Here is a 27,724-nt window from a genome sequence, read left to right on the forward strand (position 1 = left end):
CATCATACCATTATGTTGGAGTCCAATTACCAAAAAGCCATCCAAAGATATGGCATTACCAAAATACCACTCATTTTCATCCCATTACTCCAAAATCACACTGCCACTAACTCTATCATAATTCCATTGGCCGTAATTTTTTTCACATGGGAAAAGGTGTGTTATACTTTGTAATGCCAAAATTGGCCCCAACCAAACAATACCAATCGATAATCTTCTTTCTTCTCGATTTAGATCACCCCGACCGAGCACCTTGACTCAGTAGCATTGCGCCACCCCTCCTGGCGACGCCAGCTAGCAACGCTGCCCTCCCTTCCCACAAATCCCCCCAACTCTCCCTTCCTCCAGTAACACCACCTCTCCCTCCTGTGCTTCTCCTTTGTCCATTCTCCATGGCACCAAACCCTAGCGCCAAAGAGATAGGACCAACAGGACGAAGAACCTAGTAGACGTCGGCATGTTAGCCTTAATCGATGGACACTTCGACGCGACAACGAGCAAGTCGACATCGGTGGCGGGCCAAGCTCTTTCCTAGCGTGAACTATCCCAGCCGACACTTTGACGCACATGCAAGCTTATGCTTTGCTCATCTTCTGATTCAAGGTCGGTGGCGGCGGGGGCTACCGAGGAGCACAAGAGTGATTTGGGGAAGGATCCCCTATGATGTACAGTGTCCAAATTTGTTTGGCAACAATGGACAAAAGTAAATATGTCTTTTCATTCTCCTGTTAGCTCCTAATGATAATATGGGTAACGGGAGCTCCAAAGAAGTGGTTATTTCGGCAATGCCGCATCTTCGATGGCATTTTGGCAAGTCAGCTCAAAACATAATGGTATGATCCGTCCTAAATTCCATTATTTACGAGGGGTGGCGTGCAAAATGACTTTCTCCGCCTCCACGAACCGATGCTGCCTTCTCCGAACACAAAAGCAACCAGAACCCAGAGATGACTGCCTACCGCGCAGCTCGGCGAGTGGCACTTGATCTCCGCCCCCTCTCCATCTGCGTGCTCCCGCACCAAACCCACCCAGAAACCCCGGATTAATCAATCAAATCGAGGCGCCGCCTCCGCCTCCGCCTCCGCCCGCCCTCCTTCCGCTGCACCTGCACCGTACGGCGGACACGCCTCCTCCCCCGATCTGATGCACGCGCACGCGGTAACCGGGTAAACAAGCCTCGTAGTCTGATTAATTTACTTAACCGCCGCTATTAATACACATGACCCCCCTCGTCGTCGCATCCTCTCCCGAGATCGGCCCAGATCTCTCTCGCTCTCTCTCTCCCTCTCCCTCGACCCCATTCCCTCCTTGCTGCTCTGGCTCTGTGGGCGAATTGCTTAATTGAGTATTGATTCTGTGGATCAGCGGCGATGCGGTGGAAGATTAACACCTCGGCGTACAAGCGCGTGCCGTCCAGGGACGCCGCCATGGATCCCGACGTCGAGACGCCAGGTTCGTACGCCGCTCTGATCGCAGCGTTTTCCCCGCCATTTTGTTTTTCAGTGGTGAATTTGGGTGGGATTGAGGGTTTTCTCCGATGCGTTTCCGCAGTGAAGATGACGGACGGCGCCACGGGGCCGTCGTGGCGCATGTCGCTGCCGCACGTATGCGTCGCCACGCTCACCTCCTTCCTCTTCGGATACCACACCGGGTGCGTGCCTTCACTTCCCCTCACGTTTGACCTCTCCTCTTTCCAGTTTCTATGTTTTCCTGCCATGAAACGCGTGCTCATTTGGTGCATTTTTCATGTGAACAATGCAGGGTGGTGAACGAGCCGTTGGAGAGCATCTCCACCGATCTCGGTTTCGCCGGAAACACGCTCGCCGAAGGTAGTATGGGCCATTGCAGCCGCAAATTTTGTGATATTTTGGTCAAATTTACCAGTTAACTTAAACCCGTGTTTCTGTGGGTGCAGGGCTTGTGGTGAGTATCTGCTTGGGAGGAGCTTTCGTTGGGTGCCTGTTCAGCGGCTCTATTGCTGACGGGATTGGGCGCCGCAGGGCGTTCCAGCTCAGTGCGATGCCCATGATCATTGGTGCTGCCATAAGGTGACATAAGATCATTAGTTGATTTACTTGCTATTTTCACTCAGTCCTTGTCTCCGACTCTCCGTAGTTTGGTCAGTTCAATGCTCTATTTAATTGCCACTTGCTAGTATTCCTTATTCTTTGTTGGAGACAGTATAAAAAGTTGATTGGTTTGATGCTAAAAAATTTAATGCTCCTTGGGTGGAATTAGTGGTGACTGACTGACTGGTGACCCGGTCTACTGGTTGTTCTGTAGAATTGCTGAAAAGTCGAGTTATGGAAACAGCAACTCTACTCTTATTTTGTAATGGAGCATACTGCTGGAATAACAAGTAGCAGCCCTGTGAGTGCTCTATAATGAATTCTGACTCTGTTAGGAGATGAATAATGAATGTGATGGTCCTGTAACAACTGTGCGGACTACTTTAATAGAGTTGCATGGAGTCTACGTGTCATTTTGTTATGTGGGCACTATGAAAACTCCTCACCCAGTCAAACAAATAATACAACTTCCCTAATGACATGGAGGAACTGGACAATGCTGTAAACTAAGTCAGTTAAAGTTAAATTCCCTCACAAAAGAGTCAATTAAATTTAATTGACTTTGACTAGCCAACTAGAAAGAGATTGCAGTGTTAATTACAAGACTTTCTGCAGGTTATCCTTGTTTTCCTTATTGCACTGCTGGTCTAGACCTGCGTTAAATTAACATTTCATTAATTTATTGCAAGAGTATTCCTTATTGTTGGTGGGGTCAGCATAACAGGTTCATAGCTAGGCCTAGAAAATAATATAAAGGTCATACTGTACTTCTGTAGGTTCTTAAGCTCTGTTTTCCTAACTGCATTTCTGGTGTGTTTAGATATCTGTGACAAAAGAGTACCAGACTTGCATTAATGTAACACCTGTTAATTGGTTACTGTTGTTAGGGTCAGCATAGCAGGTTCATTTCTTGGTCTAAATATAAGTTGGAATCCATCCTGTACATTCTGCTAGTTATTAGGAAGCTTTGTTTTCCAAGTTGCACTCCTGGAGCATTTAGATATTTGTTGCAAAATATGGTAGCTATTGTTGACAGCCTGAATGTTGGCACAATATATTGTCGATGCTGTAGAGTTGCTGAAAAATCGGGTGATTCGGACCACCGACTGTATGTGTGTTGTTGACCAACAAGTAGCATATCAGTGAATTCGTCATTGAATGGGCAATTCTTAGTTCTGACTTCCATAGGATGGGAACGCGATATTCTTATAAAATTTCTTGGGTTTGTAAGATCTGTGAGGTGTGTTAGGCTGTAGCATTTTGTGATCAGGTGCATTTTTATGTTCTCTGACCACATGAGCTTATACAGTACCACATGACATCTACACTTGAGGGCATAATGATACTGTACAAGACGTGAAATTTAAATTGATTTGCACTAGCCACATAGAAGAATAGACAAGATTTAAATACAAGCATTCTGCACCTTTAGCAAATTATTTAACAACGCTACTTCCTCAGTTACACTCTAGGATATTAAGAAGGTTATGATGCAAAAAATATCATATTTACATTACTGATGGGCTGATGGCTCCTTGTCTACAATTGGAATGAACCATGGCATAGTCTGAATTTGCTTATACTTTATACAAAAGAAGATACATATTATTGTTTTGTTTATGTTTCATTTAAACCATTCTGAAGAAGAAACAATTTGCAGTGCTCTCACCAATAGTCTGGAGGGTATGCTTCTAGGAAGATTCTTGGTTGGAACAGGGATGGGATTGGGTCCACCAGTAGCTTCACTTTATATAACAGAGGTGTGTAACTGGTATTTTTCTTCAAATGTCTGATTACCAATGGGAAATTTTGTTCTAGTTCATCTATGTTTACCTTTACCCCTGTTGGTATCCAGGTTTCTCCTCCTACGGTGAGGGGTACATATGGCAGCTTTGTTCAAATTGCAACCTGTCTTGGAATCATAGTATCTCTCCTAATTGGTACACCTGTCAAGGATATTGATAGATGGTCAGAAGCTTCCTGATTTAGTCTTTTACTTTTCTGTCACACTTAATATGTGTGAAATCTATCTGTGCTAATGTTATTCTTGCCATTTGCAGGTGGAGAGTGTGTTTCTGGATTGCGGCTGTCCCAGCAATTTTACAAGCTCTTGCTATGGAGTTCTGTGCCGAGAGCCCACAGTGGCTATATAAGGTGCCTTCACTTTGGGATACCGTTTGTTTTGTCATGTTTCTGATTTATCAAGTCAAACTTCAAAGATTTAACACTAAGTTGTATCGATCTCAAAAAAAATCACACTTAGTTGTCTCTGTACTTGCTAAGGCCTTGTTTGGAAGCAAGGAAGGGAGCCCCTAAGGGGATTTTGAGGTGCACATGGAATCCCCCTCAAAGCCCAGGGGAGACAATCCCTACTGGGAAACTTTCCCTGCTGCTGTTTGGAAAGGAGGGGGACAAAAATTTCTGTCTTTCAAAAATATTAAAAAGTTTCAGAAATATTCAGAGAGAGCTAGAAAATTCTAAAACAAGTGAATATAGCAGTCACTTGAGTTCTTTTATTGAATATAATCTCCATGATAATACACATAAGCATGCATCAACTCATTTAGCTACTTGGTAATGTAAGGACAACATGACACATTACATTTGTTCTACTAAACTAACAATCTCTCTTTCAAAAACATGAGCATCGGAATTTCAGAACAATAAGACACATGATTGAGATGAGGAGCAATAAAGAAGTGGACATAAATTGCTCCAGACAGGGCATAATAAAAAAGATCAGTGCAGCACGGTCAAATCATTCCAACAAATAGCTCTCCTATTTGATTTGACAGAAGTTGACACAAGGATATACAGAAGTTGTTGCACTATCCATGAGGCTAAAGCCCTTGGTGCAATCAATCAGTTCTGCGACCCACCTTAGCTTGTTTCAGCTCTTCTTTCCCAAAACTGAGAGTGTATTCTCGCACAGAATCCAATTAATCATGCAAGGCAAGCAGTGCTTGATTAAACAGGCTGAGATCCCTATAGCACAAGCCACCTTTGCACTTCAGCTTTGTCAGATGCTTCCAAGCTTTGCAGTATTTCTTCTTTCCATCTTCCGCACCTCACCAAAATGTTCTTATCATTTGCATAAGATCTTCGCAGATTGACACAGGGAGCTTGAAACTGCTCATGCAAAGAATAGGCCACCTATTTAAAAAGAACCTCCTTACCACCTGACAACAGAACTTTTTCATTCCAATCCACAAGATGTTTGCCGAGCCTTTCTTTCAGATTCTGAAATTTATCTTTCTCCGTGCACCCTTTTGGGTAGGAAGTCCCAAATACTTTGCTTCAAAGTCCACCTGTTGAACACCCAAAATATCCAGTATGTCTTATGCAATTAGGCATCATGATAGGGTGCGGGCGCTGTGCCTCCCTTGCTAATCTGCCTCCCAATCGCCCAAGAATCACCTTGGATTACACCAAGATCTAGGAGTATGTGGAACCCTAGTGAGGGGAAGTAGATAGGAAGACCTAGGGAGGGGAAGGAGAGGTAGAAGAAGAAGAGGCTTTGACCTCTAATGGAGGAAGAATGCGGCGGAGGGGGTCGCGGCAGAGGAAGATTGTGCTGTCGTGGACAGGAGGTCGCCATCGCTGTCGCGTTTGCGTCTCACAGGAGCGCGGACAGAGCGAGACGGGAGAACTTCCTTAGGAGGTGGGGCGCGTTTCCCTGTGGAAACAGCGCGGATCGGGCTGGAGATCCCCGTTGCGTGGGCTTCCAAACGCTCCCTAAGTGTGTTTCTGTAGTTTGTTCTTCTGTACTTTTGCTTGTCACTATATGGAGTGTTGATGCTTTGAGCACCATCTTTTGGGGTCAATTTACTAAGTAAAAATTTTGTATTCTAAGAAACAGCACTAGTTTCCTTAAATGTCTGCAAATACCATCTGGAAGTCTTCGAAGGTTACTCTTTTGACATGGTATGATTTGAATCAAATGATAAGTGACTACAATCTCTTTCCATTTCCCTGAAGCTTTTTATACCAACTAATTGTCAGTGTTACCCAACATGAAATTATGGCCTACTGTTACTTCAGTAGTAACATGAATGATTTGTGTGCTGGAATAAGAAAAAGAAATTGCCACCCATTGACAGATGTAGATTCATACATCGGACATTTTCACAATTTCAGATAGTTATTCCACAGGCATACTGGTTCTCTTATGTGTTAATGAGCAAAGCTATTATCCATAATATACAGGCGTGCCCCTTTTGTCACTCATATTAGTGGAGCTGTTAGTTTTTTTCAGTGTTAATATGTTAGATCGTAAAACATGTGCATTTTCTGAGCCATATTTCTCATGTTGCTTTAGTACATAATTCACTGTATGATTTGGGCTATTGATTGAGTTAGGCCACTAACTGTTTGTTTGAATTGATATTTAACAGTAACATGTGATTTTAGAAGATACTTCCAGAATGATTTTTTAGTCCTGTTCTTTCTTCTATGCAGTGTGGAAGAACAAGTGAAGCAGAGATGCAATTTGAAAAGCTGCTAGGTCCTCTCCACGTAAAATCTGCCATGGCAGAACTCACTAGATCTGAAAGAGGAGATGATGGAGAAAGTGTGAAGTACTCAGAGTTGTTTTATGGTCGCCACTTCAATGGTACAGGCTGTGTTCTATTATCCATTCTGTTGCGTCTATGGACTTCATATAACCTGATTTCTGTTTGACCGTGAAGTTTGTTCATTACAAGTCCCTTTTTTGCTACAGTTGTTTTTATTGGCACAACGCTCTTTGCTTTACAACAGTTATCCGGCATAAATTCTGTGTTCTATTTCTCATCAACTGTATTCAGAAGTGTGGGAGTGCCCTCTAACCTTGCCAACATATGCATGGGGATCTCAAATTTATCAGGTTAGTGCATCGAAATAGTTCTTATACTGCGCTGTTATGTTCACTTGAGATGTTATCTTACTTTTTGTTGTCTGTTACCTCCTAGGCTCAATTGTTGCAATGCTTCTAATGGACAAGCTAGGAAGAAAAGTGCTGCTTTCAGGGAGCTTTCTTGGGATGGTCAGCAATGAAAATTACATTTTTTTAAGAAAAATGTTATGTTCAACATTACTGACAGCACCTTACTGTTATAGGCTTTTGCAATGGGGCTTCAGGCTGTCGGAGCAAACCATCAGTATCTTGGTTCTACAAGTGTATATCTTTCAGTTGGTGGCATGCTGTTGTAAGTTACATAAGCTTTATGTCTTCTAATTGTCACTACTTGCAAGCCTATTGAACTTAGTTCTTTGCATCTTTCATGTTGAACTGGACTAAATTGAGGCATCTACATTTGTAACCTTAAGAAGCACTATTTATATAGTTAAATTAATTTATCCTGGATGATTATGTTCCGTCCTGCTTTTTGAAACTTTGAAACTTAGTAATAAGTGAAAGTCACTATACCTTATGACGGGCAATGACATGTTTTACTGATTTTTAGTTTGCATTCTGTTGCGTGACCAGTGCCATATCTGCTCCTCTGACTTAAGATTGTAAGCAGTCAGCAGATAAGAGCTTGAATTACTTATTGAACTTGTTTAATAGAATAAAAAGATTGCACCGTACTATACTTGTTTCATCTTCCTGTAGTAGTTTTTCCTAATGATTTGTGTCACCTATGTTGTGCAATGTGTCCCGTACAGAATATTCCAACTTGGTTGAATTGTATGCCAGTGGCTATAAGTTTGTAACATTTGCCTATATATGCTCATAGCATGCTTGTCATTTGCCCTTTTTTATAAGTACAATAATTATGATACTTTGTCCTTAGTTACTAAGAGTTAATTTTCATTTTGCAGGTTTGTCTTGTCATTTTCGTTAGGAGCGGGGCCTGTTCCAGGACTTCTTTTGCCTGAGATTTTCCCCAATAAAATACGAGCCAAGGCTATGGCTCTGTGCATGTCTGTGCACTGGGTAAGAGTTCTTTGAGCATGAGACCAGGCATGCTGCATGCATGTTAAATTGCTAGATCAAAGAAATAAACTTGTTAGTATGTAACAGTTATATGCTATCTGTCTCTACACTGGTGGCTTAGTCTTCTTTTTTTTGTGGGGGTGGGGGGGGGGGTTCAATTGGGAACAATTGCATAAACTGACACAGAAATGGAAAAGCCTAATCGGTTTCCAAATGTTTTCAATTGGGGTGAGTGGAGTCAAGGCTTGCATGTCATAGGATGCAGATCATCTTAGTATTTGGGCAATGGTAAAGAACCCAGGTGCTAATAAGGCTTGATAAATTCAGATGGTTAATTATCAACCTGGATGTGGAGATGATTGGAGATAGGTATACAGTATACCACTTAACGAACATTTTCTGCTCTGTATATGCTGTGATGAGGAGAAACATAAATTGCTATTAACACTATTTGTTAGTAACAAGTACAAATGAAATTTCTGCTGCAATCCTGTCTTCATAATGCTACTAGGCTTGTATGTGAAAAGTATTCCTACAAATTTTGATATTGTTGCTAAATATTCAACTCACAATTTAATATACGTGAAAAGTATTCTATGAAGCATAGTAGCTTTTGCCTTTATTTTTTTAGAAAATTGATTTGTTTTTTAACTTTTCATTTCTTGTGTAAATGAGTATAACTAGAAAAAAATCAAGTTATTACTTTCCTGAAGGGGTTAAAATGACTGGTTTTTTTCTAGAGTTTTTGTTTATAGTTGGAAACCCAATTGACGTGAGTGCACTAGAATACTAGATTCGTGCCTGTTGGTTATAGACAGTTCTACTCTATGGGTTCCTTCATTAAAATCATATCCACTTGTTGACATTCTATCCTTGAACAAAAAATCTGCAGGCCGTGAACTTCTTTGTTAGCTTGTTGTTCCTGCGGCTGCTGGAGCAACTTGGTCCACAACTTCTGTACACAATATTTTCTTCATTCTGTGTGATAGCGGCCATATTTGTGCGGCGCAATGTGGTTGAAACAAAGGGAAAGACTTTGCAAGAGATAGAAGTTTCACTCCTACAAACACAATAAAGGTACAACCTTTGGTCCAACATAATCACTTTTTGCATCTGTCTATCTACTTGTATTCATGATTGGTGGTGGCGATATTTTAAGGTGGCCGTGATATGTATCCTGAGACGCACACGAGAGGTGAACTGACTCAACAGAGGATTCTTAATATGATACTCGATGAGGCCATGTGGATCAGAAGCTTGTCCTTGAGCGCTTTACCGCATGATAAATTGGATTCTCAGGCAGCCTGCTCTTGTCATTGCAGGTTCTACCCGGGTGGTATCGAATTGACATGATTGGAATCTGACGCTACACTTTTTGCTGAACACCAGCCAGCTGGGCGAGTGTCCGGCAGAAGTTGACTCCTGAATCAAGTCATCTCTTGAGAACGGGATGCCCTACTCTGGTCTCAGGGAAGTTCCAGACATGCGCCTGCGACCCGTAGGGCAGCCTTGTTCCTGCATACATCATGTACTGAGGTTGTGTCTCTATAGGCCGTCCTAAATACCATACCTGTGTTGTTTTCTGTGTTTTATTTATACCACAACTATATCAGTAAGAAGTGTCTGATGTTTGTCCTGTGATGAGCCCAGTTTGAAACTAGGAACATCGTTTCGCATGGCATGTAAACATGTTTGGAGTAACAACACTGGCATTGCATGCCTTGTTGGATGCTTGTGTAGCTTACCTCGTATGGCCTTATGCCCGGCTGTATGAAAATAAGCAGCGTTCTTCTCGACCTTGTTTCCGTTGATGTCTTGGGGTCAAGTACGGAAGTGCTCCGTTTCGGTTCAGTGTAGGGAAACGAGAGTGATCGTTGCTTGCGCTTCGGATGTCCTGATTTTTCTGTTGCGATACCCTTAGCGTGTTGGAGCTATGTGAAAAATTCCTTTCCTCGCGCGACTCACGACTGCTCCCGCCATTGCGATGGAGCCTAGGCGGGAGTTTTTTTATATTTTCTAATATAAATATTTATTTAAATATATTTTAGATGAAAAAATTTATGAAAATAGACGTCTACTGCTATTTTATGAGATGATTAGATCCTTACCGCTTTTGAAAATATGGTAAGCACCTGAAGCTCTAGATCTGAGCGGCGATATGTTTGGCTCACGAGCCTAACAAGCTGGCTTGCGAGCTTAACAAACCGAGCTGAGCTAGGCTTCTGGCACGTTAACATAACAAGCCGAGCCGAGCCAACTCGTTGTGAGCCGAGCCGACTCTGTATCCAGACCTAGGTGTGATGACATTTGTTTTGGACAATTTGGTTGAAAGTTCGCGTATTAAAGCTACCAGATGTTAACTCTTGAGTGCTTCTTTTGATTACTTTGCCATCTTTCACCTATTTGGTTATACCACCTAAGCACATAACTACCTGAAATGCATGGGTACTGGAAAAAACAAATTAAGTAATAATGGTAAATTAACAGCATCACTATTTGCAGTTTAAATAACTGAATTTTTTCTGTCAAATAGTAACAACATTTCTATGACATTTGCAGCTCATTTGTGATGAAATTAAAAAAAGGAAAGAGTGATAAAGAGATCTTAAAAACAACTAGAAGGTGACTTTGGAGAGACGGTTCTTTATGCACCTAAATTTGACCTTCAGACTATTGGGATGTGGCTTTCACCTGTAAGCCCTAACGAGGATACATTTCATTCATTGTTGGGGCTCATTGTTAAGGATTCTGACGGCCCCTTGATTTCGCTGGCCCATGCCCATAGGCTCACACCTCCTGAAAGCTGCTTTCTGACTTTCAGACTTCGGAGTAACTACCTCCCGAGGCCTTCATCTCCCGGAGCCATGCCTCCCGAAGCTTCCATCTCCCGAAGCCATGCCTCCCAAGGCCTCCGTCTCCTGGAGCCATGCCTCCCCCTCAGAGCCCCCATCTCCGGGGCTCGGACAGGCTTCCCAAAGGTTACGGGGTAGGCTATCGGGCCTCAAGAAAGATCTACCAGGAGAGGAACACCCGTCATCATTTGCTTGCAAGGAAGTGGCTAGTATTAATTACCTAGGCTAGTGGGCGCCATCTTGACACCCCGGTACAATAGAGGTTATCCTGACACCCATGACATCACGGCGTCGGGTCGCAATTGGCGACCAGCTCACCCCTCTAGGTACAGGTACCCCAATAGTTACCATGGTAGATATTTATCTTCTATATAGGGTAAAAAATAGTTAACTAGGATATGACCATGTAACTCGGCTAGATCCTGGATATTTTGTACATAGCGGTAACTTGTACACTAAGCTACACCCAACCCTATGAATAAGGGGCTATGGTCATCTGAGAAGGAGGGCACACTTAACACAACACGGAGGAGCACAATCACAAGTCTTCTTGTGATACTCCCCTTAGTCCGGTCCATATTTTTACTATCAATACATCTGTGGTGTTTCTTCCTCTTGAACTATGTCTCCAAGGTTGAGTCTCCTCCTTAGAAAAAACTCTCATCATACTTGCTGGGGCAAGACGATCTCTTATTCCAACAGTGACGCCGTCCGTGGGGACTCGAACACAGAAGTACTAAGAGAGGTAGGATGCCACCCAAGAAGAAGACCACCAAGGCCGCGGCGACGGCAACCGACCCCCCGGTCACACATGTCCGACAGTCCAGGTGACCAGGCGTAGGCTGCGCCGACGACGACCCCCCAACCGGGGGAACGAGGGCTTACAACCACCGCCGACCCAGCCATGACCACAACTGCGGCTGGCACCAAGGGGCTCCCTACCCCGAAGACCCAGCAACAATAGCAGTAGTAGGGCGCGATCCCCGCTGCACCCCTAGGGGCCGCGGCCAACATCACCGCCGAAAACACCATTCCATCCGAGCGTCAATCACGCCTGGCGGCACTCTTGACCTGTATGGAGGAACTACAAACGGCCCTACGGGTTGAGCAGTAGGCTACCCGCACGACTGTCGCCGCCCCCGTGACAAATGGCGCTGTTCCGATCCAAACTCTACGGGCTGATGAACCCTTCGACGCTAGGGCCCCGCACGTTCGGCCTCCGGAGCCCTGAAGCCGACGTCGCTAGGATCCCCTGCAAGACTACGACTGTTGGTGATCTGGGAACCAGGGGTTCCCGAGTTCCGAGGCCAGGACAACACAATGCCACGTGGTGCCATCCCCCGGGGACCATCTCTCCGAGGACCCGAGAAGAGCCAATTCCGGGAGGGGTGCTCGGGGCCATGAACAGTTGGCCTCCGAGTACCCGGAGTTCCCCGAGGACCCGAGAAGAGACAGTTCCGGGAGGGGTGCTCGGGGCCATAAACAGTTGGCCCCCGAGTACCCGGAGTTCCCCAAGGACCCGAGAAGAGCCAGTTCTGGGAGGGATGCTCGCGGCCATGAACAGTTGGTCCTCGAGTATCCAGAGTTCCCCGAGGACCTGAGAAGCCCCTTGCTGATGGACCCCACGAGGGCTCCACGGTGAGGTGTCAATCGGTGGGAGGCCCGATGTTGCATTTAAGAGGGAGCGTGGCCTGTCACTTCCAACCACTCCTCCCACGCCTATCGTACTGAGTACGTCAGTCCCTGCCATCGCCTAGCAGGAAGGCGTGCGGACATTTAATGTGACAGGTCCCATCGCACGTCACCCTGCGGGGCCCATAAAGGAAACAACTTGGAGATATCGTCGCTGGGCTCGAGGTGTATCGCCTGCTACCCTACCGCGTCAGACCGTGTCAGGTCTGCTTTGACCGAACGGGCGTGCAGGGATGTTCAGCGGCTAGTTGGTGGCCCCCCTGCACCTGCTAAAGTTGGACGTAATGGGCGACGGGACCGACCGAAGGGCACATTTTCAACCCCTGTAACATCAAATTATAGCCCCATAATGGTTGCTTTCCATTTATGGCTTACGGGAACTCGTGCCCGCATTCTGGGCACGTCGAGCCTCCCCCCGGTAGGATAAAGGGGGTGGGGAGCACTTTGAAGAGAGACAGGTGAAGAAGCTTTGAACAGGCTAAGGTTGAGGCGAATAGAAGCAAGAAGCAAGACCGGAGCTCGAGACTTAGACAAAAAACCTTGTAACACAGAGATCCAGAGAAAGACATTCCAAGAGCATTAATAGCACATCATACACACAGGAGTAGGGTATTACGCTCCGTGCGACCCGAACCTATCTAAAATCCCTTGTGCATTTACTCCTACTAGCCGACGATCATCCGTCCCGCCTAGATCTCACACATTCGCATTAAATCCACGTATGAGGTAGATCCAGAATCAGCCCCCCGGCTGAATCTCAAAGGGGGTCCCTCAGGATCCCCGCTTGCGGTGTTCATCCACCAACAACGACTCTCCCCTGTAGGCCAACCTACAGATGACACCCTTCCTGGAGGGCTTTCGGACCCCAAAGCTACCTAAGTTTAGGGGCGATTCAGACCCTGATGAGTTCATCCGGTCCTATGTCCTCGCCATAGAAGCTAACAGGGGTGGACCGGCCACCATGGCTAAAACCTTTCCTCTCGCCTTAGAAGGGGTGGCCATACACTGGTTCTAGGCATTGGACCCTGGCGCTATTCACGCCTGGTCCCAACTCCGAGATCTATTCCGCAGCAACTTCCAGGGCACCTTCGTTGAACCAGTAACCTCCGGAAGCTTGTTCACTATTAGACAAGAGCCGTACGAAACCCTCCGAGAGTACTTCTGAATGTTCTCCCAAACCAAGGTCCAGATTAGAGGCATATCGGACTCTTCGGTCATCGATGCCGTGACCCAAGGCCTGGCCAAAGGCTCCCTATACGATTGGCTGAAAACACGTCCCATACGCACGGTGGAAGTCCTCATGATCAAGTTCAAGGTATATGCGCGCGCAGAGGAGGAAAAACTCCGCCATAGGTGCTCATGAGCTACCGAGACTTCCTGTGTCAACCCCGAGAAGTCACCCTCGGAGGCCAGACCATCACACGCTCCCTCTCCCCCAGCAAAGAGGGGCTTCGAGGAGGCTCATACCTCCGGGTCCCAAAGGGGGTGGTAGCGGCAACGCCGAAACATCAACAATATCAGCCCCAGCCGTAGGGCGAAAAACCAAAACCACCCTAGGAGACACAGCCGAGGACGACCTGAAGGCATCCCAGAGCGAGGCTGCGCTCTGAACCGGTGCTCCGAGGAGGAATCCTGGTGCACTCTACACGGCGTGGGACGGGACACAACACCGACAACTGCCAAACCCTCACTACCTTCTGAGAAGAATACATCGGGAGGCAGGTAGCCTTCACCTCAACTGAGGGGGCCACCAAGGAGGGGTCCGAAGACCGCAGGATACCAGCCAGCCAGCGGGTTGATCATCTGGCCTTGCAGAACCCTCTGCAGTTGGCCCTACCTTCTCCGCCCCGGTCATCCGCAAAGCGATACAACAACAAGGGGGCACAGGGCAAACAGATCGTCCTCACTATAACTGGTGGAGGGAGCTCCAGCTGCACTTCAAAATAGCAGTGGCAAGACTACGCACGCGGGGTGTACCACAACGGAGCAACCAGCATCTATCGACAGGCCCCTGAATGGACCGACGGCCCCGTGACATTCACCATCGACGACTCTGAGGGGTGAAATTTCCCCACTCCGATGCCCTGGTCATCTCAGACAACATCGCCGAAGTCGAGGTCCGGAGAATACTGGTCGATGGAGGCAGCTCGGTGGACCTCCTATTCATACATGCCTTCGACCAGCTCTGAATCCCGCGGAGCCGGCTCTCGCCGGGCCACAGACCCCTCCGAGGGCTCAATGGGGCCCCCCTCGACGCCCTAGGTTTGATAGAACTCCCAATCATCTTCGGCAAATGCTCTGCAGCACGGACAAAAGTAATCACCTTCGACGTTGTGGACGTACCTTACGCCTACAATGCCATTCTGGGACTAGGAACCTTGAACAAATTCGGAGCCGTACCCCATCATAATTACCTCTGCTTGAAAATGCCTGGACCCCAGGGACTGATAGCTATCCACGGCGACCAAGACCTGGCTAGGCGCATCGAGTATGGGCACCCTGCTCCACTCCTCGATCACCACATCCATGCAGTAACCCAGGAAGGCTCCAAGGACCCTCCGTCGGCATATCCCGGACACCACGGCCCTCCGAGGCCACAACCAGAGGGAGACATAAAGCATGTCCCCATACACCTAGACCAGCCCGACTGGGCCTTCCAAATAGGGGCAGACCCCACCTCCGAGCAGGAAGCCCAGCTTCTGGCCGTCCTACAGGGTAACCTCAAAACATTCACATGGTCACCGTAGGACCTCCCGGGAGTCGACTGCTGCATTATCAAACACTCTCTCCAGGTTGACCCGAAGGCCCATCTCGTACACCAGGGGCTTTGCAAACTCTCCCTAGAGCGGGCAGAGGCCACAAAAGAGGAGGTCTAGAAGCTACTGAAGGCTGGTGTTATCCGAGAAGTAATCCACTTCGATTGGCTCTCCAACACTATCCTGATCAAGAAACACAGCGAAAAGTGGCGTATGTGCATCGATTTCACATCGCTAAACAAAGTGTGCCATCGGGACCCATACCCCCTTCCTCGCATCGATCAGCTAGTAGATTCCACCGCCGGCTGCGAACTGCTATGCTTCCTAGACGCCTACTCGGGGTACCACCAGGTGTAGATGGCGATAAAGGATGAGAGCAATACCAGCTTCATTACCCCCTTCGAGGTATACTGCTACGTCTGGATGCCTTTCGGCCTTCAAAATGCTGGGGCCACCTTCTCTCGCCTAGTGCATAAGGTACTGCAACAGGAACTAGGCCATAATATCGAAGCCTACATAGACGATATAGTGGTAAAAAGCCGACTAGAAAACAACCACGTCGCTGACCTGCAAGAAACATTTGATAGCCTTCGGGCTACACGCATACGGCTGAACCCAGAGAAATGCGTATTCGGCGCCAAGGCAGGAAAGATGCTAGGATATCTTATCTCCCGAAGAGGCATCGAGGCAAACCCCAGCAAGATTCATGCCATCGCAGAGTTGTCACCTCCCACCAATCTAAAAGAAGTGCAGCGCTTGGTCGGCTGCCTCGCATCCCTCAGCCGTTTCCTCACCAAATCCGTCGAGCATAGCCTCCCCTTCTTCAAAACGCTGAGGGGCACCGAACCATTCAGTTGGACTCCGGAGTGCCAGATGGCATTCGAGGCCCTCAAGACCCACCTTTCCTGCCTCGAAATACTCGCAATGGCCCTCCCCGGTGAAGGGCTGCTCCTATACATGTTCGTCCCTGCCTCTACAATCAGCGCTGTATGGGAGGAGATGGGTGACAATCACTCTGCTCAAAAGGCCGTATACTATGTCTCGAAGGCCTTAGCTGGGGCCAAGATGCGCTACATTGACCTCAAAAAAATAGCATACGCTCTGCTGATGGCCTCACGCAAACTCTGGCACTACTTCCTCGCCTACGATTCACTGTCCCAACCTCGTACCCACTTGGCAACATGTTTCACAACCAGGAGGCGACGAGACGCATCGGCAAATGGGCGGTAGAGCTAGCCCCCTTCATGGTAAGGTTTGTGGCCCGCATCGCTATCAAATCCCAAATCTTGGTAGACTTCATTGCCGAATGGAATCTGGCGCCTACCGAACCCACCACTACCCCTCCCCAAGACATCTGGACTATCTACACCGACGGAGCATATGGCTCCATGGGTGCCGGAGCCGGCGCGGTCCTCATCTCCCCCATAGTCCAACAGGTCCAATTTGCTGCTCGTCTGGATTTCAAGACAACTAACAACATAGCTGAGTACGAAGCCGTCCTCTTAGGCCTTCGAAAGGCCTAAGCATTGGGTGCAGCCAGAGTCATCATCCGGACCGACTCTCAGATCGTCGCCGTCCACGTCAACAAAAGCTTTCAGGTTCGACATCCGGACGTGGCACGATACCTCTAAGCCATTTGCAAAGCCGAAGCACAATATTGCAGAATGTCAATATGCAACATACCACGAATGGAAAATGGCCAGGCAGACACCCTTGCAAAAGCTACCGCCACAGGCAAAGACCCACCGTTGGGTACCTTCCTCGAGACTCTACACCAACCGGCTGCTAAAACTCTTAACGAGATGGCCACCACCATCCTCCCCATCGAAACCACTAACTGGAGAACTCCCCTCTTATCCTTCCTTAGTGGAACAGAAGAGCCGGATGACCCAATTGCACTCTGTCGCATTTAGTATCGCGCTAAGGGCTATCGTCTCATAGAAGGCACCCTTTACAAAACAGGTGTCTGTGCTCCCCTTTTTCGCTGCATCACCAGACAAGAAGGGGACAACCTCATCCGAGAGATACATGAGTGCCTTTGCGGCAACCATTTGGTGCCTCGCGCCCTAGCAGGCAAGGCCCTCCACCAGGGGCTCCATTGGCCTACAATCATGTCCGATGCAGAAGACCTCGTCCGCACCTACCAAGGATGCTAATGGATGGGATGACGAAGCCACTGGCCCTTAGCTCCCCTACAGCCAATCGCTCCCGTCTGGCCCCTGACTCGTTGGGACATGGATCTAATCGGTCCATTCCCCCATGCCAAAGGCAACCTTCAGTACACAATGGTAGCATTGGAGTACTTCTCCAAATGTATCGAGGTCGAACCCCTCACGATGATCACATCGAAGAATGTTCAGAAATTCTTCTAGAAAAATATACGTCCCACGACACCTCACGGTCGACAACTGCACACAATTTGACTTCGGGCCTTTCAGACAATTTTGTGATGACCTCGGTATCGAATTATGCTTCACTGTAGTTCGACATCCTTAGTCCAACGGGGCCGTCGAACGGACCAATGGCAACATTCTCTCTGGCTTAAACCACCAACTCGTCGACCTAGCTTGAGGCATGTGGGTCAAGGAACTTCCCAAGGTTTTATGGTTCCTCCGCACCACTGTCACGCGAGCCATAGGGTTCACCCCTTTCTGCCTCCTATATGGCGACGAAGCCATAACCCCCACTGAGGTCAAGGGATGCTCGCTCCGGGTACAGCTCCCACAAACTAGTGGCGAAAGAGAACTCTCCCTCGATCTCACCGAAGGAACGGGGCTTCATGCCGTCCAGAACCTCGATCACTACATCACGAAAACCAAGGCTTGGTATGATCCTAAGGTTGCGCTACGAAACTTCGAACCCAGGGACCTAGTACTTTGATGTGCCCTGGCTCCAGAAAAACTGCACAACAAATGGGAAGGCTCATACCTGGTTCTCAGGTGTAACAGACCCGGCTCCTACCACCTAGCCGACACAGAAGGAACCCCCTACCACACAGTTGGAACGCAGAGACCCTCTGCAAATACTATGTGTAGGGCCCCCCAGACTCCGCCCTCTCCGAAGGTCCAAAAAAAACTATAGATTACTCACCCACAAATAACCACCTTACCTAGAGGTATCACCTCCGAGAAAACACCTACCCCACAAAAACAAACTCACACAGAGCCTACGAAGACCCTTCGACATCTTGAAGACACTGCCTCCATGCCAAGAGAACAAAATTCCTCTGGCATCTTGAAGGCAATGCCTCTGTGCTGGAGAAGTATATCCCTCCGCCATCATTAAGGCCTGGCTAACCTACGTGGCGGAGAGGCAACGACCGCTCCAGCATCTTGAAGGCTTAAGCCTCCGTGCTAGACAGGCATATATCCCTCTGCCATCTTTAAGGTCTAGCTAACCTACATGGCGGAGAGGCAAAGACAGCTCCGGCATCTTGAAGGCATTGCCTCTGTGCCGGACAGGTATAAGACCCTCCATCATCTTTAAGGCCGGGTTGACCTACGTGGCAAAGGGATAACCTCCCCGGCATCTTGAAGGCCTAGCCTCCATGCCAAAAAGGATTCATAGAAAGTATTGATCCTCTGACACATTGAAGACTAAAAGTCTCCGTGCCAAAATCATCTCACCCCTACGGTATCTTCCCTGGTCACACCTAATGTTACGATGTACCCCTCAGATCTCACACCCCGTGACCACTAACAAGCCGCAAAATGTGAAGGGGCTGGGATAGGGGGCATAGGCGAAACGTCGATATGATAACAAAGCATTGATGCGATAAATTATAAACAAAGCTAACACAATGCAAGTTTATTCATACACAGCATAGAAAGAGTATGCACTTAGCGAACCACTGTACATCGAATCTATGCCTAGCAAACTTGCTAACCTATTATGCCTCCCCGAACACTACAGGAGGACGAGGGCGCTCGACCGCCACTCCTCCTAGAAACACCATGGGACCTGGAGGATTGAGCCCAGTAACTGCGCATAGGGGGTCAACGCAAATCCCTTCCATGTAGGGAACCACTGCCTAAAGCAGAGCCCCTTCGGTCTCGGGAAGACGAAGGGCCCACTAGGAAGGGATACGAGTTGAAGGCTGAGAAATCTAGCTCATCCTCCTCCTGCTCTTCCGACGGGGACTCCGCAGCCTGCACCTCGTCCACCTTCACCTCGGCCAGGATAGGCTCAAGAATTTCCAAAGGCACCCTTCCATCAGAATCCTGAGGGATGACAAGGCGTTGGAAGAAGCGTGAATCGGCAACCTCCCGCTACCAGACATGCCTCCACTTCTTCCAAAGGGTGTTGCGCCAATGATCGCTCGGCCTCTCCACTTCGGAGAAGAGAGGAAACCATGATGAAGGCCCTTGACACCTTCGGGCACAGCGCGAAGTTATCCAAAGTCAATACCCCAAGGCCGGGGCCCCCCTCGACCGTCACGGAGGGAGCCCAGGCGGAGGGCAAAGTGCCCCCGGCACCGGCCTCCCGGACCAAGTCACCAACTAGCTCGGGGCTCCGCGGAGACGAGGCCACGTCCCCCAAGGCAGACTTCGGGGACACCTCCGTAGAAGTCCTCGACCCCTGCCAGAGCTCCCCAGCCTCCAAGGGGGGAGTCGAAGACACATACACCTCAGCGGTCGCTGTGAAATACCATGAAACACGAGGTCAAGATCCCGGTGCATGACCCAAACAGGATATATTTAACAAAGCAACGATGTCTCACCAAGTCCCCCAAACCCTCTCATAGAAGGGCCCGTAACGTCATCGATATCCGAACCGGCGAACCCAAAATCGTATTCCACGGAGCCCACGCCTCCTCTCCAGCTCTGGCCATGGCCGACAATGTCCGGAGAGGCCAGGCCCTTCCCTTCGTCACCACCGCCGAGCTGACCCTCACCTCCGGGCAAGTCGCTCGTACTCTCGGCCCACAACCATTGAGCCACTATGCGAACCAGTGGCACCTCGGACGACTCAACCATCGAGCCAGTATGCGAACCTCCAGAGACAGAAGGTCGTCGGGCCTGGGGCGACTTTGCACAGATCGTGGGAGCGGCACACGCTCATTTCCCATCAGCCTTAGGCTCTGGTGGATCCCGCCACGCCGGAGCACCCACTCTGAGATAAAAGTAGACGTGGTTGTACCGCTCCCAACTCCATGTTAGAGCCACCCGCCGCTCCTGCTCTGTGTGAGTAGGTGGGCCCAGGATCACCTCGGTGATCTCCGCCGCGCACTCCAGTTGAAGACAGCTCTCTGAAAGAAAAAGGCAACTTACATCTGCAAATGAAAAACTAGACAACAAAGAGGACTCACCAGAGCTGACCCGGGGGGAGGGGGGAGTACACCCTCGGCCATTCTTCCGCACCTTTCTCGAAGGTGTAGTCCGAGCCCAATTGAAGGGACCGAATGCACAACATTGTGAACTCCTCCACGAGATCACGCATGCTCATCCTTTCAGCCACCCTCCGGAGAAGGGCCAATCGCGAAGCAAACTGGTTATTCGTGATCCCCGTCTTCGGCTCCAGGACATACGCGATATCTCGGTTTGTGGAGCGAAGGGGGGATGCGAGGCCAACATTGTAGTAGAACCACCGCTGCAACCAGCCGGTATACCACCGACCGTTAATAGCCTTCGCTGGGAAGGTATCGCGGTACTGCAGTCGTATCTAGAAATTAACGCTGCCGAAGCTGAGGGGCCTCTTCGTCTCCTCACCCTTGATCAAATTCGGCTGACAGCTAGGGAAGTGGAGGGCCGTAAAGAAGTCCGCCCTCCCTTCGCACCCCTCCGCCCGCATGGCCCACTTGAAGGTGGCCAAGCAGGCGATGGTGTTGGCATGGAGCTGCGGAAGCTCCACATAGTAGTGGCGGAGCACCTCCTCGAGTAGCGGCACCAATGGAAAGCCCAGGTCCGCTTCAAAGAAAGCATCAAATACCATGACTTCATGGGCTAGAGGCTCCAGGACCTCCTCATCCAGCGAAGGCTGAACGACGTCTCTGGAGGGATTCTTCCCCTCCCTAACCATCCGGTCAAGCTCCTCATCATCGATGGCAAACATCACCAGCATGGTGGTTTGCTGGGGATGACTCCTGCTGGCGTGGCGGAGCTCCACCCCAGGTGGCAGCCTAATCAACAACGGGTGAACCGGCGCCACCTGAGGGCCCCCCGCCACAGCCGCACCGGCGTTTTCGGTCGCCACCTGAGTTCTTGCTCCACCCAAGGCACTCGAGCCAGCCATACAGATCACCGAACGACGGCAAAAGGTGCTGGACGGTGGAGAAGAAAGTAGAGCAGCAATCGACAGACACACACGCAAAGCAAGGACAACTAGAGGCAAAGGGCAGACGAGAACAAGGCGCGAGCGAAAAGGCCGCTTAGGGTAATCCCTCCCCTTATAAAGGTAAGGGAGAGATTACCCCCCTCCTCACCTAGAAAAACAAGCGTATGCCCTATCCCTTCGTCTGCCAGGCTAGGATCATGGGGAAGGCGTAGACACGCCCTTCTCACAGGGCGGATTCAATGCCCATTGTCACCAGCGTCATCGAACAGACCATTCAGATCAAGTGGGTCGAATCTTCCCAAGCAAGCCAAGCGATATTAGGGATCATGAGCCATCAACAGCAAGCTAGGGACCACCAGAGGCCCTACTCCAAAAGAACCACGGGCCCGACTGCTCCGCTGGCCGCCCTCGCGAGGGGCTACTATTGGGGGTCGTTGTTAAGGACCCCGACGGCCCCTTGGCTTCGGTGTCCCATGCCCATGGGCCCACGCCTCCCGAAGGCCACTTTCTGACTTCCAGGCTTTGTTTGGCAAAAGTTGCTCGAAAAGAAATATTTAGTAATAAAGCACTGACACAGGTGGAAGGAAAAATCAGGAAATTCCCATTTCTGGATTGGCTTCGTGAAATTTAAGAGTGAATTTCTCAAATGGGATTCTTTTTAAATGCATGATGTAACCCATATTAGATTTTGGATTGACAAAATCGTTAGGGAATATGCCCCTTAGTGAGCAATACCCTCAACTGTATTATGTTGCTAGGAGGCATCAAGCCACAATTATGGAAGTAATAAGAACAATACTCTTAAATATCTCCTTTTGCCGACCGATTATTGGAGACAAACTAATTGACTGGTAGAATCTAGTATCAAAGATATTGCATATTAACCTCTCTGATGAACGTGACACATTTAGATGGGGACTAAATGTGATTGAGAATTTTTTAGTCCATTACATGTATAAACAGATGATTAATAGGCCCATTATGTTCCCAAATAAATGGTTGTGAAAAACTTAAGGTCCCACTCAAAATAAAGATCTTGTGGTATTTAGGGTTTGTTTGTTTTAACTGTGAATTGTGAAAAGCAGCTTGTAGATTATGGATTGTGAAAGCTGGATTGTACAATTTGCAGAATCTGGTGAAAAGCAGACTGCTAGATTGTTACAATCTGAGGGCTAGATTGTACAATCTAGATTTTACAATACAGCCTGTTTATTTCAGCTTGCAAATTGTGATCACAATCTATAATCTGTAAGCTGAAACAAACATACCCTTAGAAAGAGGAGTAATTTTGCCTAAAGAAAACTTGGTCAAAAGAAACTAGAATGGTAGCCTCAAATGTTATTTTTGCAACTACAATGAAAATATTCAACGTTTGTTTTTTTAGTGTCACTTTGATAATTCATTACGGCGGATAGTCATAATAGCTCTAGGCATTAATAAACCTAGAGATATACTCCAAATAATGGGGGTTAGCTAAGTGACTTAGGAGCAAGTAAAGAGTAAATAATTTTGGTTGGGGTGACTATGGTTTTTTAGATAATTTAGCTATGCCATAATGATATTGTCTTTGATAAAGAAAAATAACATTTTTTATACAGTCACTTTTCAGGTTACTTACTAGTTGAGATTCTGGGGATTGATGTAGCAGGAAAGCTTGAGAAAAAACATGTGCCAGTTTTTCGAGACGGTAGCCATGAAATTCTTCGCCAAGAATAAGCAGTGGTTTAGTACTAGATTATATGATCAATGATTTACATCCATATGGTTTTTTATGTTTTTATTTTCTTTCAACACTCAGTTATGAGCTAGGATGAGTTAATAATGAATAATGACTGTATGCATCACATGATGTAAAAAGGTTGAAACTTTTTTCCATTGTCTAAAAAAAAAGTACTCTATTTCGAAGGTAGCAGCATAGAAATATCATGATGGCTATTTTGTGGTACCATGTTTCGATGTATATTGCATATATATATGTGAACTTCGGATCGCGAATTTGGTTTAACCTAACATCTGCAATGTCTTTGTACTGCATGGAACTAAAAGTATATGCTGCATTACTGAAGGCATTTCTGGTAGATAAGGAGATATGAATTATCTGACGTTGCTTTTGGTGTGATTGCTTTGCAACTATGGAGATCTCATTTGTCAGCAACCCTTACGTGTGGTGAACTGCTGATGAGGTAACAAGCAGGCGATGTCACTGCTGATCAGGATACAGAGCAGAACTTGTTCCAAAGTAAATTAAAACACCAAGATTATCACTTTTCCCTTACTTCTACATTAGTTTCTCTATGGTGTATATATGCATGTACAGTATTCCCTTATCTACTGAATTTATGTGGCTGTCTTCTACCCTGTGAGTTTACTGGTACTCCCATGTCCCATGCCTAACAGACAAATGTTACCACTGGCTGCTGCTTTCATTGACAAGCTTTATGCCACAGCTGACGTCCACGCAGCGCCTGATGTACGGCGTCACCTTGTCCAGGTCCACGTCCCTCCCCGTCGCGCAGTTGTAGGCCGACGGCGAGTGGAAGCACGGCTCGATGGAGGCCGCCCGCTGGCATGGCAGAGCCTGCGGGTCTAGCCCCTCCGTCCAGTCGTCGGCCCACATGGGTGGCCTGGCCATGACCCAAGGGCGTAGCCCGGCGAGCACCTGCGCGACGTACCCGAACGTGGAGTAGCCGCTGGTAACGAGCACGTCGCACATGCTCAGCAGGTACATCTCGCTCAGCGCCCGCATGTTGTGCGCCGTGTCCTCCCACCGCTGCCGTCCCTCGTGGCTCGGCTGGTGCACCCCACCGGCGACCCTGCCGCCGTACTCGCCCTTGATCCTCTCGTAGTACCACGAGCTCAGCGAGGTGACCATGATGGCATGAGACAACGTGTCGTTGCCTGCGATGGTCTCCGGTATGAGCTTCTCGTCGCGGACGCACGAGAGGAGCTGGTCCAGGACGCGCTGTGGCGGCTGCTTCTTATGGAACACCCTGATCTGTATGCCGACGCGGCGGTCAGCGGCAGCGAGGGTGGAGCGGTAGTAGCTCGTGACGGCGTGCCAAACGGCGTTGGTCGGGTGGAAGAGGTACCGGCCGAGGTGGTAGAATGCGGCGTCCTTCTCCGGGAACATGGCCTCGAGCTCGCCGCGGAACGGCGACATGAGGAAGAGCCCCGGTACGATGTAGTTATCCGTCCTCATGAGCAGCCATGGCACGCCGCGGAGGAGCCTCTGGTGTGCCCCGCAGAAAAAGAGCTTGTCGTGGAAGCCGTAGCCGCCGGCAAGGTGGAGGTACACGTACGGCGGCGGCTGCGGCGACGACCACGACGCGTTCCCGTCGGCGGACACGACGACGGCGCCGCTCTGCAGCATGTTCCCGAGGCTCTCCTTCGAGCCGCCGTCGTAGCCCACGAGGCGCCTGAGCGGGGAGCGCCAGCCGGCACGCGGCAGCAGCCATGTCGTGCCCGGGAAGGGCTCGCAGAAGAGATCGGCGACTTCCTTGCCCCCGTCGACGAGGAGGACGCGCTCGGTGAGCACGGCGTAGAGGAAGGCAGACGCGATGGCGAGCATCCGGTTGCCGAGGCCGCGGTAGTTGATGTAGACGAGGTAGCGGCAATCGGCGTCATCATGTGCGACTCCTTCGCCGGAGTCGAGCTGCCGGAGCGCCTTCTTGTGCGCAGCCGTGCCGGGGCCACATCGCTTTTGGAGCGCTTCTTGATTCCGCAGCTTGGCGAGGAGGTATGGTGACGGCTTGTGCAACGATTTCTTGTGGTAGCCGGCGAACTCGTACCGGCTACGGCACGACCGGTAGCTGAATTCGGTGGTGAGAAGGCCGTCGAGGAGATGGTCGGCGGTGAGATTCGATGCCGGTATGTCTTCCAAGCCTGAATGATCACACGTACGTATAGAAAAAAAAATTATAATGTATTTATCCAGGGCTTAACTACCTAGAAATCTCGCAGCTATGCCCACACCCTCTCTGGCCTCGTCTCTAGCGAGCTCTCTCCCCCGCAGGCTTGTTAGCTGCGTGGGTGGCTGCAATCTCGTAAAATTTTATCTTTCGTCAGCTTAAATTCTGACATCGCATGGAAATTAAACCACATCATTTAAAACCTTTGATTGACGCAGCCTTGGATGAAAGTTGAAAACTGATTTCGAAAGTAGATTGTGTAAAATAACCTTTTGAAGCAGAGGTCCAAATTAGACCAACTACAAATAGCAGGGCCAAATATAGATGTAATTCCTTTTTCCAAATAATGATCTACACAAGTTCGGACTTGAATATGGGTGTACAGTTAGCCTGATAACGAGGAATGGGCACCAATTGAATTGTGGTCATAAAAAGAGAGAGAGAAAAAATAGTAGGAATAGGAATAGTATCCCCGACGCCGACCGGGCGAGCTTATCAAGTACGTACGGCACCGCTCGACGGACCCAGCTTCTTTCTAGGGTAATATGTCGTCTACCTTGTAGACTTGTATGGCCCCCCTGAAAAGGAACCCCATCCGCCCATCTTACTACGCCCATAGCGACGTACATGCATGTTTTTACCACAAATTCATATGTATATACAAAATGCACGCACGGAACGTTTCGAAAGAAAGAGGAAAAAGATAAGGCATACGTGACGTACGTATTTTCAAGGCCCCAAATTATTATTGGTCGGCAGCACTACGCTGTTTTGTGACGTACGTATACGTACCTGCTTGGGCATCATCGTCGAAGAACAGGGAGGCCGGCATCCCGTTGGGCGAGCCCCCGGCGGCGTAGAGCACGACGACGGCCGCGGCCAACGCCGCGGCCAGCAGGGCCCTCCTCGTTGCGCACCCCCACGACGGCCGCCGCCGCCACATCGACCTGACGGCCGGCCGCCTCCAGCTGCTTGGCGGCCGGTGAGAACACCGTCGGCGACGACGAGCGCTTATGCTTGGTGCCGACCGCCTGCACGTCTATGCATGCATGCTCGCTCGCTTTGGGTTTCTTTGCTCTCAACAATTAATTTGGGAAGAGAGAGCGCGTGCACATCCATGTATGTCTGCATATATACATACGCGCGTAGATAGGTAGGGCGCTACGGGCCTTGCTTTATTTGGGAAGCATGTATACCCGGCCGGCCGGGCACTTGCGGCGAAGGTGCCATGGAGGGACCAACTGCTTCGAACTATACATGGCCGGCGACGCTATACAAGTGCGATTGTTTGTGGAAGAAAAAAAAAGGACAGGTTATCAAGGAAAGAAGTTTTATAAAATCTAATTGGGAAAGATCTCTGTGAGTACCGTCTTTTTTTATTCAACGGCTATAATAAGAAAAAAAAAAGATGACATATATCACGTTAAAAGAAAATGTATTTCTCAAAATCGAATCTTATAAAATTTCTTTCGGATCATAAACGACCAAGGTCGAGGCTTTCTTGGTGCCATCACAGTACGCTCGGCACGATGATGGGCGGTGGAGATGGATTGCCCATGGGCCATTTCGATCGGCTGTCGCGTGCCGTGCGTTGTAGCAGGTACATATACGTAGTACTGGGCACGGAGTGCTTGTCGCTCGTCACCTTATTTGACCACAGGGAAACGTAGGCACCACAGCTTCAGAAGACTGCATGTGGTGAACCCACAGCAGCAGTGTTTTAGCGGCGATGTGAGCCCAGCAGCAGTTGCCAAGTCGACTGGACGGCGGCCCTGGCACACCCCCGCTGCGTCCGCCGCAACATCTATTACAATTGGTTAAAAGTAACGCTCCATCAATACCGATTAAATAGTAATCGATACTGAAGATGTATTAGTGTCAGTTTTTAATCTCCCGTGCGTGAAAAATGAATGAGCCACTACGAACCGGCACTAATAGTGAGCAACAGTGCCGGTTCCATCCACATCTGACACTCAAGTGAAGACGGACCTAAAATTTACATTCACTTCATTTTATGGTTCATGGCTCACATACGGTCACAACGAAAATATCTAAGCCCTCACCTCATTTTGCTCCTCTCTCTCTCAACCACCTCACCCCTGCCACCCCTCTCCAGGACCAGGCATGGCCGCCGTATCACTTCATCTCTCCATCACCACTACCTAGGAGAGTGCATCGCTCCATGCCTCCATCTCTCTTTTTCCCTTCGGTTGCTTTGCTTAGGGAGAGCGCATCACTCCATCACCCCTGCCTGGGA

The 27,724-nt window shown here is 48.8% G+C and overlaps 2 protein-coding genes across 5 annotated transcripts; one reads left to right on the forward strand and one right to left on the reverse strand.

Annotated features, from left to right (window-relative positions):
- Positions 1-935: 935 nt before the first annotated feature.
- Positions 936-9,782, forward strand: LOC133918784 (probable plastidic glucose transporter 2). Of its 3 annotated transcripts, XM_062362851.1 has the most exons (16): positions 936-1,166; positions 1,366-1,452; positions 1,552-1,651; positions 1,762-1,829; positions 1,916-2,048; positions 3,730-3,829; positions 3,925-4,037; positions 4,130-4,223; positions 6,528-6,681; positions 6,790-6,933; positions 7,019-7,092; positions 7,167-7,255; positions 7,872-7,986; positions 8,879-9,063; positions 9,146-9,181; positions 9,309-9,782. In XM_062362851.1, the coding sequence occupies exons 2-14, from the start codon at positions 1,371-1,373 to the stop codon at positions 9,059-9,061; spliced, it is 1,449 nt and encodes a 482-aa protein (XP_062218835.1). In that variant the 5' UTR covers positions 936-1,166; positions 1,366-1,370; the 3' UTR covers positions 9,062-9,063; positions 9,146-9,181; positions 9,309-9,782. The 3 variants fall into 3 exon arrangements, with proteins under 3 accessions (XP_062218835.1, XP_062218832.1, XP_062218834.1); XM_062362848.1 differs by lacking the exon at positions 9,146-9,181 and having other exon boundaries at positions 937-1,166; XM_062362850.1 differs by lacking the exons at positions 936-1,166; positions 9,146-9,181 and having other exon boundaries at positions 1,176-1,452.
- Positions 9,783-23,775: 13,993 nt separating this feature from the next.
- Positions 23,776-26,714, reverse strand: LOC133918785 (galactoside 2-alpha-L-fucosyltransferase-like). 2 transcript variants are annotated; one of them, XM_062362853.1, is made up of 2 exons: positions 26,260-26,714; positions 23,776-25,432 (listed from the first exon to the last, which is right to left on the reverse strand). In XM_062362853.1, the coding sequence occupies exons 1-2, from the start codon at positions 26,408-26,410 to the stop codon at positions 23,964-23,966; spliced, it is 1,620 nt and encodes a 539-aa protein (XP_062218837.1). In that variant the 5' UTR covers positions 26,411-26,714; the 3' UTR covers positions 23,776-23,963. The 2 variants fall into 2 exon arrangements, with proteins under 2 accessions (XP_062218837.1, XP_062218836.1); XM_062362852.1 differs by having other exon boundaries at positions 23,776-25,441; positions 26,260-26,709.
- Between the last annotated feature and the right edge of the window lie 1,010 nt (positions 26,715-27,724).

This window comes from Phragmites australis, chromosome 5 (genome assembly GCF_958298935.1).
Source record: "Phragmites australis chromosome 5, lpPhrAust1.1, whole genome shotgun sequence".
Lineage (NCBI taxonomy): Eukaryota > Viridiplantae > Streptophyta > Magnoliopsida > Poales > Poaceae > Phragmites > Phragmites australis.